Raw genomic sequence first — 22,379 nt, forward strand, 5'->3', positions numbered from 1 at the left:
AACGCATCACTTCCGGCCACGCGGCGGAAGCACGCTCTTGCGCGAGGCGTCTGAAGCGTTTGGCAACCCGAGGAAAGTGGGGTCGTGGTGTTGAGGACAGCCGAGCAGAGCCAGATGGAGAAGCGAGGCAGAGGCGCAAAGCCGTCCACGAACCAGTCCCCGGCGCCGCCGTCGGCGCCGTCCACGCCTCGGAAAGACAGAAGGCCTAGCATGTTCGAGAAGGAGTCAGTGAGTGCGAGCCTGCGAGGGCCCTACAGGCTGCCCAGACCCCAAGTCGCCCCCCGTCGCCCAGCACCCCAGAGCCAAGGAAGAAAGGCTTGCCTTTCCCTTTTCCCGTTTCCTCCACGTACGAAACTGAACACAATACCCTTGACTTGGGTGCTGAGGGCTTTTTAGTTAAGTTTATGGAACCCTGTGTTAACTGGTAGAAAGTTTTTGCAAGATATTCAGTTCTTCTCAAATTACTCAGCTTGCATTTTTCCGAAGAATAATCAAATACTGTAACTTTTTTTTTCTACACACGACACAGTGTATGCACATCTTTGTGTGTGTGTACATACATATGTATCATATGCATCTGTATTTATATATATATGAAAATCTAACATGCCAAGCAAAACAATGAAATGTTTTGAGTTTTCAAAAGTATCAGCAATCTTGGCATTTGAAGAATATAGGAAAAAGTTAAATACTCTGTTGATTTGTCTGATATTAATGGAAAAGGCATTCAGTTTTGGTGATGGTAGACTGCCAGTATTTTTATATAATCACATTTTGGAAACCATTAATGTAATCAAGACTCAGTCTTTTATTGAGACTTTTAGAGAAAAATAATTATCCAAAGGTACAAAGTTGTCGAAGACCTCAGAGTAGAACCTGCGTTGTGGGACTTGTGATCCACTAATCTGTAGTTGTTTCTCTTCGTACCTACTTTATAGGACCCATGATCGATTAGTAGAATGAAACCAGGAATGACAGGCAGGCACAAAATTTTGAACACAGTAAAATATTTCAAGGTCATTCCCAAATAACTAAAAGAGAATTCTGAAGAAAAAAGAAAGAAACAGAAAAATAGGCAACATTACAGGTTCTAATGTCTCTTTTATAGTTAACAGAATAATCCATTAGAAGAAAAGTAAATGGGCCAAGTTTACACAGCTAGGAAAAAGCAGAATGTGCTACAAACCTAACTTAACCTCGTGACTAGATGTTCCCAAACACTGTGCTGTGTTAAAGTCTGAGTAACAGTTCACTAGCAGTAAAGAGAAACTTCTGTTCTCTGATTCTGACAAGGTTGACTTCTATAAATTTACTGCCTACTAAATGTCTGAAGTGATCTTGGAAATCGAATGAGCCTTGTCAAAATGAGGCATGTAGGCTAAAATCTGAGACTGAAGAGACATAGACCAAAAAAAGCTTATTTGATATGGATGTGATCATCATATCTGTCTTTAAAATCTAGGCTTCCAGAGGTAAGAAATTTGAATTGGCCAGTTATTGAGAAACTAAAAAATAATCCCATAAATACTCACTAAATAAACCTGTGGACACTGAATACACTGAGTTATTTGTAACTTTCAAGTAGTTGATAATTTCCGTATTTGTTTTTATGGGACTGGGGTTTGAACTCAGTGCTTCATGCTTGCACAGAAGGTACTCTACTGCTTCAGCCTGTCTTTAGTTGAGAAAGTTGGGAGTATGGGTAAGTCAATATATCACGACACTGTAAAGTAGAGTATAGGAAAGGACAGGGCTGCCCAAGCAGTTGCAGGATGTGCAGCAGGTTTCACTTGAGTCTCCACCTTAGCCCATCAATGCACCTGGCAAGGAAACTACAAAGGTTAGAGAGAGAGAGAGAGGAAGGAAAAAAAAAAAAAAAAACACCTAGAAGGAGAAAATAAATTCTTAGACTTCCAGATAATTTTTGCTTTCACCAATAAAAGAGGAAAACCATGATAATCATAAGGCTTTCTTCTTAGTATATAGGTAGAAGTGTCAAGAAGTGTAATGCTTAAGCTAAAGAAAAGGTAGAGAAAAAAACATGTAGAAACCTCTGGTGTGGCATGTCAAAGCTTAAAAGCAAAGCTGGGAAGGCTTAAATTCTAAATCACTACATCTTAGAGGAAAGATCAAGAATGTTTTTGGGAATACAAAAATATGCAGCATATAAGTCAGTAAAATACAGTTTCTGGGTTCTAATTAAACATTGGCAGACCTATAAAAAAAACAGGAATATACAAGCCAAAATTAAAAGAAAATAAAAACAGGCCCAGAAATGACACAAAGGTAATATGAAAGCTCACCAAAGTAGTGTGATAAAGTTTATTATAATAATTTTCAAAATTTAAAGCAGTTACATAATATGTTATAAATCGATTGTATCCCACATATTTAAAAATGTAAAGAAAGATTGAATCACATGTCTATAGATGAAAACAACGTCCAAGATGGTATGTACTAAATGGAGTTGATAGCAGATTCAACACAGCAGAAGAATTAGGAAACTTCAGAAAAGTAGAAAAAAAAATCCTGAAAGAATATTAGCGGCATTCCTGTAGCTTCAGGTGGTTTAATAATATTCTGATTTGAGTCCCCAAAAAAGAGAGGACATGGTGGGTCAGATAAAGAATATTTGAAGAAATAATAGATGAGAAATTTACAAATATGAAACTATAAACCAAAGAAAATTGAGTTTTGAGCAGAAGAAACGTGAAGACAATTATGCAAAGACTTACTTGAAATAATTATGTTAAAAATTTAAAGGTAACTAACTAGAAAAGAGAAAGCAAATAGTAGGCTTCTTATCAGAAACAATGTAAGTCAGGAAGCATTGCAGCATCAATCATCTTTACTGAACTAAACTAACAAAACCTAGAATTCTATACCTCACTAAAACTAATCTTTCAAAAACAAAGGTAAAAATTCCCATTTCTAGTTCTTGTTGTAAGGAAGTTGAAGTCACTACTCCATCCTAACAAGTAAAATGCTAAACTGAAAAGATCTTCTAAGATCCTTAAGTAAGATCAGAGAGCAGGTTGCTATTCCCTAGTGACCTATACAGAAGAGTCACAATGTACCAGAGCAGAAACTACAACCCCAAACCAGGATATTAGAACCTAAAATATAGTTGATGAATAGCTAGAGGTTAGGTGTTTTGAATTCTTAAGAGTTAAAAACCCCACAGGGACTCAGTCATAGGATGCCACTCCCCAGCTTTTCTAAGTTTTACCTCCAGTAATTGAAACAGGTTCCCACAATAAATATTACAGAAAATCCCTTTAGACTTGTGGCAAGGAGTGTGGGGGGATGCATTTTGTAATTAGAGCACTCTGTTCTTAACAAGATCTGCCTTTAGGGGAAATTAGCCAGAGTCTATCTGACAAAATAACATACAAGAACCATGAACAATGTAAGATGAAATCCTGAAAAAGAACCAAAAAATGTTAAACTGATAATGAAGAATGCCTTTAATAGGCCTCTTACTAGGCCGGACACAAGTGAGAAAGGAATCTGATCTTGAGTATATATCAATAGAAACATCCAAAATGAAAAGAAGAACAAATACTGAAAAGGAAGAGGAGAATACCCAGGAGCTGTGGAACAGCCTCAAAAGATGAAAATTACCCATAATGGGAGTGAATAGCAGAGAAAATGGAACAGAAGGAGTATTTAAATACTTTTGAGAAGAATTAATTTAGAATGTAACACATATGTACAGGAACGCAATGTGAGTAAACTCCCTGTATAGCTGTCCTTATCTCAACTAGCAAAAACCCTTCATCTTTCCTATTACTGCATATACTCTCTCTTCAACAAAATTAGAGATAAGGGCAAAATAGTTTCTGCCTGGTAGCGAGGGGGCGGGGAAAAGGAGTTATAAGTGACCCAAACATTGTATTTACATATGAATTAAATAAATAAATAAATACTTAACAACAGAGAATAATATTAGATACCATGTCATAGATCTAGGGAGATGAGAGAACACACAGCAGGAAAAAAATGCCAAAACAAAACAAAAACTATGCCTATTCATATAATTTCAAAGTACAAAAATTAAAGATGCAGAAAAATCCAAAAAGAAACCAGGGCAAAAACACTTTACCTATAGAGGAGAAAATAATTCTACCCACCGTCTCAGAAACAATGCAATAAAAAATAGAGTGGCCTGAAAATATTCAGAGGAAAAAAACACTACCAACCTAAAATTCCCTTTTTCTTTTCTTTTTTCTTTATTTTTTCAATTTTCTTTAAAATTCTGTACCCTCCAAAATAACCCTCAAATGTGAAAGAAAAATGACTTTTTCAGAAAAAATAAAAATTAGTGGAACCTATTGCCAGTAAACCTGCCTTGCAGGGAAATAATGTAGTCAGAAATTTGCATCTGCATAAAGAAAGGAAGAACATCAAAGAATAAGCAAATTGATGTAGTAGGTAATGGTTCAAAATAAGGATGATACATGTGATTGTATGTGCTTATGAATACATGTTAAGTGTGCATACTTGCTTATGTGTGCTTTATACATAAGTGAGGTGAATGACAACAATGATTAAAGGGATGGGAGGAGGAATTAGAATTATTTTTGTGACAAATTATCCTATCCATGAAACATTGTAATGTTAGTTGAAAGTGGGTTTGGATTAGTTGTAAATGCGTATTTTCAAACTCCAGGGTGACCACCAAAAAGAAATAGAAGTACAACTGATATTCTAAGAATGTAGAGAAATGGAATCATAATAAATCCTCAATTAAAACCACGATAGGGTGGTCACTTAGGCATCACATATACTAAAATGGGAATGATACAGAGATTAGCATGGTCCCTGCACAAGAATGAAACAATTCGTGAAGCATTCCATATTTAAAAAACCATAATCAGCAGAAAAGAATAGCAAATGAAAGTAGGAACAAAGGACAAGGGCAGCAAATAAGGAAGAATAACAAATAGCAGGCATCATTATAACTTGTATCGGTAATCACTTTGAATCTTCAGTCTAAATGCAGCAATCAAGCTGGATGTGGTGGTGTATTCGGTAATCCCACTTACTGGGAGTCTAAGACAGCTAGATTGCAATTTCAAGGCCAGCCAGCCAGCCTGGGAAATGTAGAAAAACCTTGTCTCAATATATAAAATAAGAGCTGGAGATTTTAGTTCAGTGATAGAGTGCTTGCCTAGTATGTGCAAAACCTTGAGTTCATCCCTAATACCAGTAAATTAATAAATAAATTTTAAGAAAGATAGCAATTGTCAGAGCAGATTAAGAATAAGACTCAACTATGTTCTCTACAATAAACCCACCTTAAAAATAAAAATGAATTAAATGGATGGAGAAAGGTATGCCATGCTAAATTTCAAACAAAGCAAACTTCAAAGCTATTAGGGATAAAGAGAGGCATTACATATGGTAAGGGGACCAGTTCTTCAAGAAGACATAGCATTTTTTAACAGGTATCTGACTAACAACACTACATTAAAATACAAGAGGCAAAAATTGATAGAATTTAAAGAAGTACATAGTGACAAATGTCTGTACACCTCTACCAAAAAATGGCCAGGGCTGGGGTGTGGCTCAGTGGTAAAGCACTAAGATGGTGAAGCCCTGGGTTTCATCCCTAGCACTACAAAGGAAAAAAAGGACAAATTCATCAGGCAGAAAATAAAAGACATATTTGTACTCAACACCACCATCAATCAATTGAATGTAATTGGCATTTATAGACTACTTTGTTCAACAACAGTTTTGTCATTCTTCTCAAGCTCACAGAGAATATTAAAAACTCGTTTTAGACATAAAACACCTTAAAATTCTTTTTAATAGAAGTCAGAACAATTATCTCAGATCACAGTGGAATTAAATTAGAAATTAATAATAGAAACTCACCTTGAAAATGTCCATTTCTCAAGAGCACGTGAGCCAAAGAAGTGTCAAGAAGTTAAAAAATATTTTGAGGCAAATGACAATCAAAAATTTTTAAAGACTGGGGACTGGCAAATGTGTTAGAGTGCTTGCCAAACAAGTATGAGGCCCTGCAAAAAGAAGATAAATGAAATTGAAAACAAGAAATAGACAAAACCAAAAGCTGTTTCTATGGGAAAAGTCAATAAAATTGATGAGCATCTAAGCCGGTTTACCAGGAAAAAAAGAGAGGACATAAATGGTGAATATCAGAAATGCAAAAGCAGATGTCACTACAGATACCTTATGAATATCAAAAGTGATTTAAAAGTATTATAAACAACTGTGTGTCCACAGATTTGATATCCTAGATGCATTAGAACAATTCCTTGAAAGACAGTCTGCCAGAACTCACACAGAAAGAAAGCTAGAATCTTGAGAGGCCTCTTGTCTATTTTTAATTGAATAATTGAGCCAATAGTAAGCTTTCAAAACAGGAAGCACCAGAAGCAGATGCGTTCATTGGTGAATTTTACAAAATGTTTAAGTAGGAGTTTATACCAATTTTCTACACTACTTTTCAGAAGATAGAAGCAAAGGGAGTACTTTCTCATTTTATGAGGTCAGCATTACTATGCTATGAAAACCAAAGACTGCAAGAAAAAAACTATAAACCAATATCCCTTATGGCTATTGATTCAGTAATCCTCAACAAAATGCTAACATTCAGTATTATATACAAAGGATTATATACTACAGCCAAGTAGGATTTATTCCTGGAATGCATGGATACAGGTGGATGTATGAACATCAACCTGTGTAATATACTAGATAAACAAGGTGAAACAGTGAGCTACTTAATTATCTCTATTGATGAAGAAAAATCATTTGACAAAATTCATCCTTCCCATAACAAAAACATTAAACAAACCAGGAATAGAAACTACCACACTATAATAAAAGTCATATGAAAAGCCCACAGCAATCATTAAATGTTGAAAGACTGAAATTTTTTTCTCTTAATATGTAAAACAAGGCTAGAATGTATTAAGCTTTAAAACAATATTTCCTTAATGCATGTTGGGTATCACACAATGAATATTCCAAGCCCAAAGCATGGACTGATAGCAGGGAATGTGTGTGGGTGTGCACGTACATGCATGTGTATGCATGTATACACCAAGTCAATACACTTGTTATTTTATTCAACTTAAGAATGTGTTGCCTAAACGTGTTTTCTTAACTTCAGGGTAGGGAACATGAGAGGTTGTCCTTACATGTATATCCCATAGCCACTCAGTTGCCCTCTCTGGAGGCCACTCATGTTTCAGGTTCTTGTGGATCTTCTATATATATTCTGAATAGATGCACACAAATTTGTATATATATGTCTGATAGGTCCTTTTCCTTCTTTACCAAGTTGATAGTTCGGAGTAAGTCTAGGGTTTAATGACTACATTTTCATGTAAGTCTGTTGTAACAGGTTTACAAGGTTTGTGTCAGCTCTGCTCTCCCGTATCGAGTCTCAAATGTGCAGTTGCACTTTACAGTTTAAAATTGAGTGTCTCCTTCAGTACGCACAGATCTTAAGAGAAAGACTGAGAGAGTCTGTTCACGACATTCAGTATGTGGAACCTCCATTTGATGACTCAATTGCCGAAATGGGCAAAGAGTGGAAGAGCGCCCTGGCAAAACTGAAGTTCGCTAATTCGTACAGAATGGAGCCACTGAAGAAATTCCAAGCTAATTCAGTAGAAGCTAAAGTCCAACAGATACTAAAGGTAGGTTGTGGGCTGGGAGTGTAGCTCAGTGACAGAGTGACGGTTGCCTACCATTTGGAAGGCCCTGCTCAAACAGAACCAATAGATTGTATATCATAGACATATTGCATGTCATATGTATGAAGAAATGACAGGAATTGGTCCATGCAATTATAGAAGTCAAAATGTCCTACAGTCTATTTTGTGTAAGCTATAGAACCAGGAAAACTGGTGGTATAATTCAGTCAGAATCCAAAGGCCTAAGAACCCAGGGGGCTGATGGTGTAAGTCCAGGTGCAAGTCTACATGTCTAAGAACCTCAACACTCATGTCTAAGCACAGGAGAAGACAGATGTCCCACCTCAGAAAAAAATGTACTCTTCCTCTCCCCTTGCATCCTATTCAGGCCCTCAGACTGCATCATATCCACTCACCTTGGTGAGGGTGATCTTTACTCAGTCTATTGATTCATATGTTTGCTAATCTCTTCTGGAAACACCTTCACATACACAACCAGACATGCCATTTTACCAAGCATTGCCCCTTATCCCAGTCAAACCAATTATCACAAGTCTCACTCCTTGTCAGATGACCACACATCCAATTCTCCTTAAAACAAGCAATGTCCAAGTAAAGGCAATAACAAGGTCAAGATTCTACTTAGTAGGATAACATTAATGTGCATACAAGTGAGTAGTGTACTAATCCCTTCCCCAAAAGAAGAGGCAAAGTCCTTGAGTGATGGTTACTCTTTTGAGTTAACTATAGTTACTTCATACTAACTTAAAATACTATGATGTAAAATTAGCAATACTTTAATACTGATAAAAAGTTGGTAGTTTTATGTTAAATGATAATGATAGGAAAGAAATACATTCACTTATTGTATGTTTATGTTCACATATATATTCAGATAAGAAGGAAATATTCATGGCAACTCCTATATGGTTATATGATTGTAGCTGGTATTTTTTAAAACTACCTTCTACTCTTTGCCTTCAGCAGGTTCTTTACCTGGCCAGGATTCTTTACCTGCTGAGTGACCTAAACTTTCATTCCTCAAGAGTCTGAGCCATTCATAGTTCTGTCCAAACTGAATTATTGTAGTTTTCCATCAACCTTAATTACAGGACATGGTAATGCTAAGAGACAGACTGAAAGATCTTCTGTATTCCGGACATATGCTTTGTTACTCCATTGTAGAGTGGTAATCCAATTTTCCTTTGATAGTTAGGACCAGTCTCCTTGGTCAATAAAACAACTTCCTTCCTTGCCTGCTGGTTCAGAGATATGAAGAGCTCAAAGTGTCCAGGTCACAGTCATATCTTCTAATTCAATGGAACCATTTTATATCTCCCAGTGAAAACATTCCTCCCTCTGAAACTAAAACTTCCAGACAAGTACAACATAATGTGGGTGCAGAAAGCAAAAATTTTTGTAGTGGGTCTTATAACACCCAGTTTATGATGGGCAAGTTGCTTGGTAACTTCATGGCCCACAGTCAAGCATTAAGTCTCTACAAAGGTCTAGCAGCAGGCCAAGAACCATATCTTGAAAATAGGTGTAGTTAACTGCAGATGTTAGTAAGGTCTTGTTCCAAAATCCATAAGGCTTTGCTACAATTCTCCTTCAGGGGCCTCCCAAAGGCTCCAAACACCATCCCGTCCTGCCACTACACTTCAAGCATCACTGGTCTTCTGGATCATATGGCCTAAGCAGCAGAGTATCTTGCAGAAGCCTGGACCTATTGAAGAGCCTTAATTTTGTCTGGGCTGCATTAAAAAAAAAAACATTTAAATGCGTGCAGAGGCCAGGACCCTGGGAGCACCCTGAAGGAGTGGGCAGCCAAGCGTGGAGGAGGCCGGTTCCTGGCTGGAGCTGCAGAGCTGCGGGTTGATGGCCTGGGTAGCGAAGAGATGGCTGAGAGTGTCAAAACCTTTCTCCAGAACCTTGGCAGAGGAATCAGACTCTGGGGTATTTGTACCATTTCAAAGGTAGATGCTCAAATCCAGCCAAAGAGAGGAACAGCGTTGAAGGGCAAGTAAGTGTCCTGGCACAGTGGAGAGCCCAGAATATACAGCAGAAACAGAATGAGCCCAGTATTAGTAGTAAAATTTTCCAGTGCTGTTCTTGGGATGGTTCAGTCTTGCAGGAGACGGATGAGGTATAATCCTGTGCTTCAGTCAGTAACAGCCCAATTACTGTTGATCCATCACCACATGGAGATGTTTGGTCGTGGCCAGAATTCTCCTCACATCACTTTTCAGCGTTCTGTGGTGTGCCCCTTGTTTATGCTTAGCAAAGTTGTGAATGCCATTCAGTTTCAAGGTACAGCAGACCTGGCATTTGAGTTGTCAGGGAGGAAGCTCATCCATTCCCTAGTGACAGCAAAATGATTGCTGACATGTTCTTCAGTCTTTGCTACAGGCTCTTTTTCTTGCCCAGAGGATGTTTGTGAATCTCTTTCCCACCCATCTTGTTTGTCAGCTGCTTACTTTGCTGTGTATGTTCTTCTCTACTCACTGTACTGCTCTGAATATCATTGCTTCAGTAAAGGGATTGAAATGCACCAGCAGTTGTCAAACAGAAAGGAACTGGCCTTACCACTTTGGGTTTGGTTTGCCTTTGCTTTCCTCACAGCAGTGCAATCCTCATACATTATCAGTGGCTGCCTCTTCTCTATTCTCTTTCATTTATTCATGAATGGCACTAATGAAGCAAAGACTCCTAGAAAAGCAAACCTTATCCAGTTGCGCCTCTTCTTAAGGTTTTCCTAAGCAATAGACTTTCCACAAGACTGTTTACCTGCAGTCTGCGCTGAGCAGCTCCACCTCTGCAGAGAAGTTCTCATCACCATATCCATCTCCTGTGAAACTGAAGGCTACTGCAGGCCACAGAGTCACCTGCTCTCCAGAGGGGATGGGTGGGATTGGATGGAGGCTGTGCCAGCTCTTTTCTCTGTTCCTCTCCCCTTGCCAGGAAAGGCAGAACTCACTTTGCCAAGAACCCTCTGCATTTTCTCTTCACTTTGAGGAACTGGGATTTTTGTTTCTGGTAATGCAGAATTTTCTTGACATTAGTATGTAGATTTTTACTACCACCATGAGTCTCAAAGGATCACAGGTTTTTCTGCAGCTATTTTCTAGCATTTGCCAGCCCCTGTGCATGGATCAATTTAAAAATTTTGTTTTTCTCTCTGTGCCATTTACCCTCCTATCTCTTTTTCCTGCCTTCTAGCATCTTTGGATGAATGGATTTTGTAATTCTAGCTGTTGTATTTTGTGGATTTCTTGTTTTTGTTGTTTTTCTGTGAAGCACATACATAGGATGTGGGAGGTAGAGGTGTTATCTCATTTGCTTCTCAACACTCCCTTTGTAACCATCATGTTATGTTTCTTATAACTCAGGTTAGGTTTTGATCTCTCTTACTCTACTTCAAAAGAGAAGAGAAAAAGAGCCTGAAGAGATGAGTCAGAAGGAAAGACCTTACAGCCAGATCAGCTGGTATTAAGGAGTAATTTTCTTTCTCCCCTTTGAAGAGAATAAAGATTTTTTTCATTGGTACATTTAGTTTCCCAACAATGGAGAGGTACCAATTCTGGACAAGTGCCACTGTAATACAAAATGCTCAGAAAACCTGAACTTTTCAACTATGGAAGATGGAAATTTACTGTTGGCCACTGCCAGATCTGACTGGTATTTCAAAGGAATACTGGGTGCTGCAAAGAGGAACTGAAGGGGTAAACTTACTTAAATCCATTAAACCTGTGATTGGTGATGATTTCATGTCATTTTAAGAGGAATGTGGAGGGCAGATAACAAAAACGTGTACAATTTTAAAATGTCACAAATAAACGAGCTGATTTCCCATTAAGAAAAAAAAAAAAACTAGAAACTTTTTGTGTCGTTTGGTAAATAGGTCAGAGTAACACACACGAATGAGGAATCTGTTACCTTCAAAATCCAAAGAGGCCTACTAGGCATTGTGCTCCTTTCTTAGTTGTAGTGTTACTGGAAAGCCAGTTCCTGTGTCAATGTCAATTCACAGATAATAAGAGTAAGGTTTTTGAAGAAAGGAAGAAGGTTTATTATTCATCAGATGAAGCTCTGTCACTGTACCCCCTTCTGAGAGAAAATGTCTCCTTATTAAAGAGGAGTTCAGGGACTCAGTTTAAGCATGTGAGGAAATGCATGGGTACTGGCCTTGGTTCTCCTGGTGCCTAGTGTAACATCTCTGAAGCTGTTATGTCTTGGCTGACAGGTTTACTTCTCTGGTGGTCAGAGAGAGAGAGAAGGGATAGAAGACTGCCTGGTTTACTTGAAGAGTAAAGGGTGTTAACCCTGGGGTCTCCAGTATACAGACAAAAAAGGAAAAAAATGTCAGCTTGATTAACAAGCAGATTAAACTGTCCACTATGTGAGCTGGCTCCAGCAAAAGTTTTTCCCTTTTGTCATCCTGGTTACAATAGGAGAGGCAGCAACTTACCGTTAACCTTAGAAAGAATATCTGTTTCAAATGTTTCAGACCACTGGGTGTCTACACGCCTCAGAGGTAGAAAGCCTCTAAGTTTTAGTTGAATTTATCTCCACCATCTGACACACAAGTATGTTCCTTAATAATTCTAGAGTAATCGCTACAAAATGCTCACTAGGTGCAATCAGCATAATGCCATCAGTGTAACAGACCAATGTGATATCTTGTGGAAGGGAAAGATAAGATCTCTGTAAACTAAATTCTGACATGGGGCTGGATAGTTGATGTGCCCCTGAGGTAGGAAAGGGAAAATGTACTGCCGCCTTTTCCAGCCAAAAGCAAACTGCTTTTGCTGTGTTTGTGGATAGGTATAGAGAAAAAGGCAACTGTCATATCAGTAGCTGTGTAACAGACACAAGAAGTTGCTGATTTGCTCAAGCAGTAAAACTACATCTGGTACAGCACCTAAATCTGGTACAGCAAGCTAAAATTTTTGGGGGTGAAGTGTCCATAATACAACCTTTTTTCAGATGGTACACTAAAAACATGTACATAGAAGTAAATGAAGCAAAATGAAATTGTCCATGTAGTCATTATTACATTATTCATACTTTCTGTAGTTTTGAAATATTTTATAAGAAAAAGTTAGGGAAGATAAAATGCACTGCAGTTTTGCAATTTGTATCCTAAATGTATAATCCAAGATATCATAAGCAAAGTTAAAATAATAAAAAGACAATTGTATTCAGGTATAGAATAGATTTGCCAATCAGGAGCTACAGGCTCAGTTAGAAACACAGCTAGGGTCCCATCATGGGAAGGAGGACTGAGGTTTAAAGGAGAGCAATGGGGTGGGTAAAGAAACTTGCTTTGGACAAACTTCAGTTGGCCCAGCTAGTTAGAGATTGGTACTAGGGGTCTGTATGTTCATTGAATGACGCATAGCTGCTTGTTGGGCAGGGATTCTGAGAGGTTGTGAGTGAGCAGTGAGTCTTCTGGAAGGTCAGCATGGCAACACAAGTCCCTTGACTGGGCACTGCCAACATCTTGCAAGCACATTCTTCCCAGAGGACATTCTTTGTCTGAAGTGAGAGACATACCAAAAATAAATACACTTAATATCACTAATGCTTGTTATTAGTGTTTATCGAGAAGATAATGAATAATTAGAGGGTAGACAATTGTGGAAACGTGACTGAAAGACCATGTGACTTGTTGAACAAGGATTGTCCATTAAAAATTTTATTTCCACAATGGTAGTTAAGTGCTGACTTTATCCAACCACTTAAACATATTCTCTTACCGTAATAAGTCTTGCTATTAGACCCCCTATGATATAGGGACCAAAGAATATTTAGGAGACTCAAAAAAAGGGGAGATAAAACTTCTCTAGCTTTCTAAGGTTTCCACCTAGCCTAAAAATTAAACTGACAAAATAGAAATTAACACACTTTGGTAACTTTTATGTGTGTATGGAAGCCTTCACAAGAGTCAAGAAAACATGAGACAAAGAGTCAAATACTTGTATACTAGTTTGGGTAGAGTAGCAAATTGTGAATGTGCAACCAAAGAGGTTTGGGCAAAGGGCAGGTAGTTATAGAAGGGTGGGTAGGAACGTAAGGTAAGTTGAACAAGGGTGGTTTGTTCAGCTTTTGCTGAGGCGGTTCTCCTGTTCCTGGTGATAAGATGTCTTCCTTCCTCCTGGCACAGGAAATGGAAGTTTTTATCTCCTGTTTTTCAGGAAGAAAAAGGAAGGCCAGGGCGTCCATTTGCATCTTCTGTTTCTCAAGTGCCTTTGGCTCAAAGTAATTAATATGATGAAGCGGCATGTGTTAGGGTAGCATATTTTAATCCTTTATATTACCTTCAACCTCCCTCCATTATTTCTGAACTAATAATTGTCAGATGACTTATAGCAAACATATCATGGCTCGTGGCTTCAAGGAATAAAGAAATAAACTCAATTTAATATAATAATTATTAATTACCTTCTTCTCTGATAAACACTCAGCAAGCATTTGTGATGTAAACATGCACATTTGTGGACATCTCTATCACTTGACACTAGCACACAGGCTGAATTCAAATTGATTAAATATATGGACTGGGGGTGTAGCTCAGTAGTAAACTGCATAAGACCCTGTGTTCAATCTCCAGCAACTCAAATTGTGTGTGTGTGTGTGTGTGTGTGTGTGTATCTCCAGCAACTCAAATATATGTGTGTGTGTGTGTGTGTGTGTGTGTATCAGATTTCAAACTATAATTTAAAGAATTGTGCTGAGGATGATGAGGCCTAGAACAGCTTATTGGACATGTGGGTGGATGACTAAGGATCATACAAGGGCCAGGGATTTTCCACTGTGTCCTGAGAACACTGAATAGTTTCAGACATAGAAATGCTATATGTCAGTGGAAGTTGTCAGTATCTCCCTATGTATCAGGCCTTATTGTTTATTAAAAGGAGAACTTTGGTAGATAAGGTATGGGATCTGTTAGACAAACCAGAAGACCCTGGTGAGTGGAGGGGGGGGGTAAGTAGTTACAAAAAGGAGGAGAGGAGAGGAAGGTGATCCTGCAGGCTTGGAGAATGTAGCCAGTTTATTACCTATTCATTTTATATGAAAAGCCATCAAGGCCTTACATGGGGTTCTCTGGAAAACCAAAGAAAGTAAGACTCCAGGGCAAGAGGGCTGGAAAGGTTTTGAGGTAAACAGGGAAAGGGACAGTGTGTGGGGGGTTTTGAGGAGAGGAATTTCAGAAAATCTGGAAGTAGCTAGGATAATTCCCTGGGCTTAAAGAATTTATTTTCTAGTCAGGCCTCGGAACGTAAAAAAATTATGTACTTAGGGCTTAACTGTCAATTGTGTGCTTAAAGTCATCAGAAGATAATATCCAACCAAAGATAAAGATGCTCAATTTTCCTGTCTAAAAACACTAGGGAACAAAGTTGTCAAGCATAACTTTCACTGGGTGTAGATAACCCAAGTCTGCCACTAATTAGAACTTTGTTTAGGGAAACCACCCCAGGGCCCTGAAGTCAAGGTTTCAGTCAACACATGTGCTATGGGAGGTTAGTAGACAGACAATCAGTGGGTTTGTCACCAGAACCACGACGGGTTCACCCAGGTAGGCCCCACAAAAATTGTGAACTTTAACTTGGGGTGCCGAGCTTGTGACATGGGGTACTGGGTTCATGGCATCAGTCAGTGCTGGCCAAGTTTATGACACTGTGACAGAAAATAATTTAAGGATAAGCCTAGTTAGGTGAGAAGTTTATAGAAGTTTTATTTAGAAAAGCAGGAAACAAAGCCCATGTCAGTAGCTGGAGATACGGTCACATGAGAAGGGTGCTGAGTTCTCTGGGTGAGGCACGTTTATAAGGCTTGAGTCAGTTGAAGGGTCTAGAGGTCCTTAGCTCTGTGCATTTTAATCATTTTCTATGACCACCCTCTTTTAATTGTATAACTGACAAATTTGGGCCTCCCAGAGACCAGGTCACCTTAATCGATGTAGGTGATAGATACATGGTTGAGATCTGCCAGGTGCTTTCTTTTAGGAGATACTTATTTATGGCAGAAAATCCCATGTTTATTTTCCTTTAACAAGGTCTCCTTTAGTCCAAGGATGAGATTTATTAGATGTTTTCTTCAGATATTTACTCAGGAGGTGTTTATCCAGAGCTCAGGGAAAATCATTAGTACAAACCATTAAAAGTATGGCCAGCTAATGGGAAGTAAGAGACTTCAAGTTACCTATTAATACCATATTTATTCTTAGCTCCAGGCTCCTTGTCCCCAGGCCTCAATGTCTCCAATTTAGCCTGCTTCAGGTTGACTTTATACTCAGGGAAAATGACCTTGAGAGTGACCTGGATTCAGAAGCAAAACCACAGTGTTGGCAACTGTTGGGAAGTCAATGCCAAGGTCAAATGCCATACCTTAGACTAGATGTAAATCTAGATTGATTATAGAATGGAACGGGAGAGAGAGAGAGAGAGAGAGAGAGAGAGAGGAGCACTGGGCTGGGTGTATGCTGGCAGCATCAGTTAGTCATGTGTGAAGTGCTCGCTAGGTGGCCCAGGGTGCTCACAGTTTGTAAGGAAGATTCCTGTATCATCACCTGTGAGCCAAGTGCATTTCTCCAAGCGATACATTAGCTTGTTAAGAAGCATGATTTTTTTTTTAGTAAGTCTTTGATTTTACTTTGCACATTCCAATGGAATGAGAGGCCATAGGGAGAGGGTAGAAGAAACAGGTTTTACTTCAGGAGACTGAGGAAGACAGCAGTAACATAAAGCCAGCATACAGTCCAAGTAGCACCTGCTTTAGGAAACCCCAAACCTGAATTTTGACAAATGTATACATAGAAAATCTTCTTTTCTTTACCTATATATTTCCAGAAGGCTTCTTTTAAAATTCCCCTGTGTCTCCCAGGTAATTGTTTGGCAGAGTAGTTTAGTAACCTGAAATTTACAGCTTATGTGTAGAGGATGAGGACAATTGAACAATTCTAAAACTAATTTTTTTTCTCAAAATTGTTATTAAAATGAAGTAGTAATCATAAAATTTATCTGATGCTTTTTTCAGGAATAGGTGTATTTTTAAAACAATGGTATGAATTATTTAGACATGTGTTCTATTTGATTTTTTATATTGAAAACATTTGATTTGAAAATTAAAATATTTTTCTGAATTTTTTTCAAGGAAAGTCTTAAAGATGTCAATTATGATGACCAAGTCTTCTCTCATTTGTCACTTGAATTGGCAGACCAAATATTGGCAGCAATCAAAGAATTTGGGTACCACCGTTATAAGTTCATTATAAAAGTATTATTTGTTCAAAAGGCTGGTCAAGCAATTAATGTAAGTACCCACTGCCCTGGCACCACTGGTTAGAGCCTCCTCCTGAGTGATTGGGAGCACGCAATGGCCTGAGGTTCCTCTTAAGTGCTAGTCATTTTTAATATGTGTATTTTATTAAAAATTAGTTGAAAAGTACTAGCCTAGAAGTAGCGTTTTGGTATTAATAACTTACTAAATTGCATAGTTATCCTGTTTCTTATAAAACCTACCAGAATTGACAATTCATTGTCATTTAAGTTAATTAACCAGTAAATTTACTAGGGGCACTAATGTATGTTAGGTACTGAGGAAAATGTAAAGAATTATAAGACACGAGGCATGAGTCTCAAGGAGTTCTTATTCTAGTCAAGGAAATAAAGCAGCCAGCCTAGAATGTAAGGAAACAAAACGATAGGAGCATTGCTAACAGTTGGGTAGGAGTTGGGGGAACAACACTTGCTGTGATCTTAGCATGGGGTTTTCATCTCCAAGATCGGGTGATAAAACCTACTTCCTGGATATGTGAGGATTAAATTATCTGTATTAAAATTCTTAACATAGATGGCAACATGAAGTATTCAATAAATGCTGAAGGTTATTAAAACTAAGGTAATTATAAAAAGAAAGGTTATTGTCATTATTTATAAATAAAAAGAGGATACCACTAGGCTGTGTAAGTATCTAGGGAGTTGATGGTGATAAGTGAGAGCTGGAGAGAAAAGTGATGAAAAGCTTGTATTTTTAGTCCTAAGGCTTCATGGGGTAGGGACTTGAACACTGAAACACAGGAAGAGGACATGGGAGGCAGAGGAGGCAGTGGGGTGCTGGTGACAAGATTCAGCCACAGAGACAGCCCTGGCTCCTTTGGGGAAGTTCCACAACACCCCACGCCTGGCTCCTATGGGAAAGTAACAGGAAAATTGTAGATGGTGATTAAGTGCCCTAGGGAGAAATCTAAGGTAGGGTGTTATGACAGAATGTCAGAGTGGTTGCTTGAAATTCCCCAGTGAAGGAAAGGTGGCTGAGCTGACATCCAGGATGGTAAGAAGGAACCAACTGTGACAGGCAGAGGGAGAAGGTTGCAAACAGGGAAAACTTACATTACGAAGGTCTGAGGTAGGGCTGAGCTTGGTGAGCTTGATTAATAACAGGTGCAGTTGCTGCATTCAGCTAGTGGAGCATGGCATGGCACAGAGTGGGATATCCATTAGCCAATATGATCTAATAATAAGCCACCCAGGATTCACGAGCTTAAAACAAAAGACACCTCTGCTCATCATTCTGCAGGAGCTCAGCCTGGATCAGCTGCTTGCCCTTCTGCTGGTCTCACGGATGTGCGTTCAGCCTTCTGTAGATCCAGCTGGGTCTAGAGGGCCACATGGCCCTCCTATGTCTGATTGGGGTGCTGGCCACTGGCTGGGGCACTGAGTTCTAATACCTGTGAGCCATCCTCCTCCTGGGGATCCAGTGGACTTCCTTATGTGGAAGTCTCAGCACAGTGTTCCACAAAAGTGTGGACAGGTGTTGCAAATCCTAGGATGGCTTTGTTGAAAACTGCACCTTGTCCCATTCTGTTGGACAGAGCAAGCCATAAGGCCAATTCATATTCAAGGGGTGAGGAAACAGAGCTAGCCATGGAGAATTTTAGCCCATTTTAGCTCCACCACAGAGTGAGGCTATGGATGGCGCATGTGTGGCATTGCAGTAGAGCAGAGGAATAACAGCCTGTCTGTATAATCAGCCACATCTGCTGCACAAGGTCCCAAGTATCTGTGAAGGGCGACAAACAGGGCTCCTTGCTGTGGTCTCTAACACAGTGCAGTGGTTCTGTAAGCAGAGTTACAAGACCCCACTACAGTCCCCAGACACACTGAGGTGGCTGCTGGCTTCCAGCGAAGAATTGGGACCCAGCAGCAGCACTCCTGAGTCTTCTCATGAAAAGGAGAATTGGACAAATTATGTCTTTGTAAATGCAACTTTCTGAGGTACCAAAGCACTATTTTAAAAACTCAACTAGTGTGGATTTTAAAATAACGTCCTATCATGGTCAGTCTAAACTTGGTCCTTTAAAATTTCTCTCACAGATTGCCAGCAGATGGATCTGGGATGTTGCATGGGACAGCTGGGTGGAAGCTAAACATGAGACGGAGTCTTATGTGGCACTGGTCTTGGTGTTTGCTCTTTATTGTGAATAGCTCATTAGATGTACTAAAGCAGTGCTCACTTCCCAGATTCTTAGAATAAAGGAAACTCATTGCTCATTAGCTATGTTATCTTATCTTTAATTGAAGCGTCTTCTTTTTTCTGCGGTACTGGGGTTTGAACTCAGAACCTTGAACTTGCTAGGCAAGTACTCTACCACTTGAACCATATCCCCAATGTTTTCCGTTTTTAGGTATTTCAGGTAGGGTCTCGTGAATTTTGCTTGGACTGGCCTTGGACTGAGATCCTCCTCCCTATGCTTCCCCAGTAGCCAGCATTACAGAAGTGAACCACCATGCCCAGCTAGTTTGTTGAGACAGGTCTTAATAATTTTTTTCCAGGCTGGTATCAAACCACTATCCTGATCTCTGCCTCCTGAGTAGCTAGTATTACAGGTTGAGCCACCTTGCCTGGCCCAATTGAAGCTTCTTAATTCTTTTAAAAAGAAACAAGTCAAAGCTAGCTTTTACATTTACAATTACTAGTAATATTTATTAACATTATATTACTCTGAGTAGTATAAAAGATGGGCATGTGTGTGTGAATTCTCATCAGATTACAATACAGAAGAAAATTATTCATTTTAGATTTAAGAAAACTAGGACTCCTGAAGGAAATGAAGTTGAAACCTTGTAAAGTGTAGAAGTAGATTCAAGATACATTCTGGAAAACTTCTAAGGGCAGAGGAATTTTGGATGGTCTTTGATATTTCATGCCTGTTCTTTTAAAAAGAAACACCAAGTTGAAAGGAAAGGTGTTGATATATTTAGTGCTTCCCTAGTTAACATCCTCCCTCTGCAATAAAAATGTTTAGAAATGGGTTAACCTTCTATTGGTTAGTCTGTTAGGTGCCTTTTAGATGAAAAAACTGAAACACCCAACATAATTATTTAAAGAAATAAAGAAATTTTTATTTCCCAGGTATTTAATGAAGGATCCAAGTTCTTTCCATCTTCCTGCTCTTTGTTTAACTTTGTAGAATTGGATCATGTTCCCATGACTAGACAAGTGACCATGCCCTCCTGGGATATGCTGCTGCCCCTTCTCTACAGGACCTGAGAGTTTGGGAAGAGTGGACAGTGTACAAATGGGGACTCTTCTAGCAAGGAAGCAAGAAGTAGATTTGGGGAGGCAGGTGGATGGTCTGTGATCATCAATACTTTTTTCATAGTTACAATCCAATTAAAAACCCGTCAGACTCACTTGCTCATTGAGTTATTTGTGACTTGAAGAGAGAAAGGAGGAGGAGGTGTTCCTATTTTTGTTTTATAGTGAGATGGTGTTGCTATTTCTGTGTGTGAGTGTTGAACAGCAGACCACTTTTTGCCTGAATACATCCAAATGGAGATGGACTTAGGGAATGTATGAAAGCTTGGCCAGAGTGATTTGTGGAAGACATGCAAGCATGGTTTAACATCTGAAGCAGAGGATCAGATAATCCAGGACTAAAAATCCCATGCTACATAGCAGAGGTATGGCAGCTGTAGCCCAAAGAGTTCAGAAGAGGAGCTATTGACTGCTGGCCTTGGCCACTGGAAAAGTTAGTAATAACAAGCCGTAGACAAGTCACATGAAGAAATGTGCCTTTGTCATCTGCATGTCAGGCAAATGGGTTGCAAAATACACTGTCAGGAGACTTGAGTTTTATCTTTCTCCTGAGAGTAATATAAAGAATTATGCTGTCCAGCACTGTACACAGAGTACACTGAGTCCTAATGTGTTGCCTGTTCTTACTGGGTTTGACACCTCCCAATTATCTTTCATTGTGCACTCACTTGCCCTTTTCTCAGGCCCCATTTAATTGCTTGTTAAATTCTATAGTTTGAAGTGGCTCAAAGTCCCTCTTTTCCATTATCACCATGTCTCTATTTTGGGTCTTTACATCTGTTTCAGCAGCTCCTTTCATTTATTCTTTTGTTAATTTTTTTTGTGGACATCTTTCAACTCCCATGTTTCAGGCACTGTAAGAGATACAAATTGTACTGTGGTGAGCAAGCCATTGACCTCACTGAATTTCCATTGTACTGGGGGGGCGGGGGCTGGTATTAAGCACCTCAACTTATATTATCATAAATGTTTCTAAGGACAAACCAGGGGGGAAACCCAACAGGAATACCTTTTCTCTGCCCCAAGTCTCATCCCCACACTTCATGAATAAAACTGGTAGCTTTATCAGCTTCGAAGCATAAGTGATTACCACGTCACTCTGCCTCAGTGTTCTCAATTGCCTCTTGAGGGAATACAAAGTCCTGCCTATATTAAATAAGAGCAGAGGGAGTGGACGCCCTGGTCTTGTTCCTGATTTTGTTGCTACAGATTTATGTCAGATAGGCTATTTATACTGAGGTATGTTCCTTCTATTCCTAGTTTCTTCAGGGCTTTTTTTCATTAAGGGATGTTGAATTTGGTCAGAGGGTTTTTGTGCATTATTGAGATGATCATGTGTTTTAATCCTTTATTCTGTTTATGTACCACAATATATTTATTGGCTTGCATATGTCAAATCATTGTTGCATCCCTGGAATGAAACTCCCTTAATCATGGTGTATGAAGCTTTTTAATGTGTTGTTGAGTCTGCGTTTACTAATATTTTTTTGAGAATTTTTGCATCTATGTTCATTAAAGAGATTGATGTAATTCTCTTTTTTGTGTGTGTCTCCTTGTTCAGGTTTGGAATGAATGTAATCCTGGCTTCATAGAATGAGTTTAGTAGTGTTCCTTGCCTTTCTATTTCATGGAAAAGGTTGAAGAGCATTGATTGTAGATCTTCTTTAAAGGTCTGTAACATTGGGCAGTGAATCTGGTCCTGGGCTTTTCTTTGTTGAGGGGCTTTTTGTTATTGCTTCAATGTCATTGTTTATTATAGATCTGCTTACATGCTTTATAGTCTCTTGGTTTAAATTTGATAGATCACATACATCTAGAAATTTGTTCATTTTGTTTAGCTTTTCCAGTTTGTTAGAATATAAGTTTTCAAAGTATTCCCTAATGATGCTCTGAATTACATTGGTATTTGTTGTGATATCACCTTTCTCATCTCTAATTTTATTAATTTGCATCTTTTCCATCTTTCTTTTGGTTATTTGGCTAACTGGTTTGTCAATCATGTTTATCTTTTCAAGGAACAGCTCTTTGTTTCACTGATTTTTATACTTTTAGTCTCCTCTTCATTACTCTCTGCCTAGATCTTTATTATCTCTTTCC

At 38.8% G+C, this 22,379-nt stretch overlaps 1 protein-coding gene and 2 pseudogenes across 2 annotated transcripts; all 3 read left to right on the forward strand.

The window, feature by feature from the left end:
* The first annotated feature begins 25 nt into the window (after positions 1–25).
* Dynlt2 (dynein light chain Tctex-type 2) lies at positions 26–22,048 on the forward strand. 2 transcript variants are annotated; one of them, XM_074070034.1, is made up of 4 exons: positions 26–228; positions 7,473–7,679; positions 16,836–16,994; positions 19,058–22,048. In XM_074070034.1, exons 1-4 carry the CDS (start codon positions 115–117, stop codon positions 19,166–19,168), a joined length of 591 nt encoding a protein of 196 aa, XP_073926135.1. In that variant the 5' UTR covers positions 26–114; the 3' UTR covers positions 19,169–22,048. The 2 variants fall into 2 exon arrangements, with proteins under 2 accessions (XP_073926135.1, XP_073926144.1); XM_074070043.1 differs by lacking the exons at positions 16,836–16,994; positions 19,058–22,048 and adding an exon at positions 11,066–11,422.
* On the forward strand, positions 4,766–4,866 carry LOC141416275 (U6 spliceosomal RNA; annotated as a pseudogene).
* Positions 7,690–10,424, forward strand: LOC109692862 (etoposide-induced protein 2.4 homolog; annotated as a pseudogene).
* Positions 22,049–22,379: the final 331 nt, after the last annotated feature.

Source organism: Castor canadensis, chromosome 1 (genome assembly GCF_047511655.1).
Source record: "Castor canadensis chromosome 1, mCasCan1.hap1v2, whole genome shotgun sequence".
NCBI classification, from domain to species: Eukaryota; Metazoa; Chordata; class Mammalia; order Rodentia; family Castoridae; genus Castor; species Castor canadensis.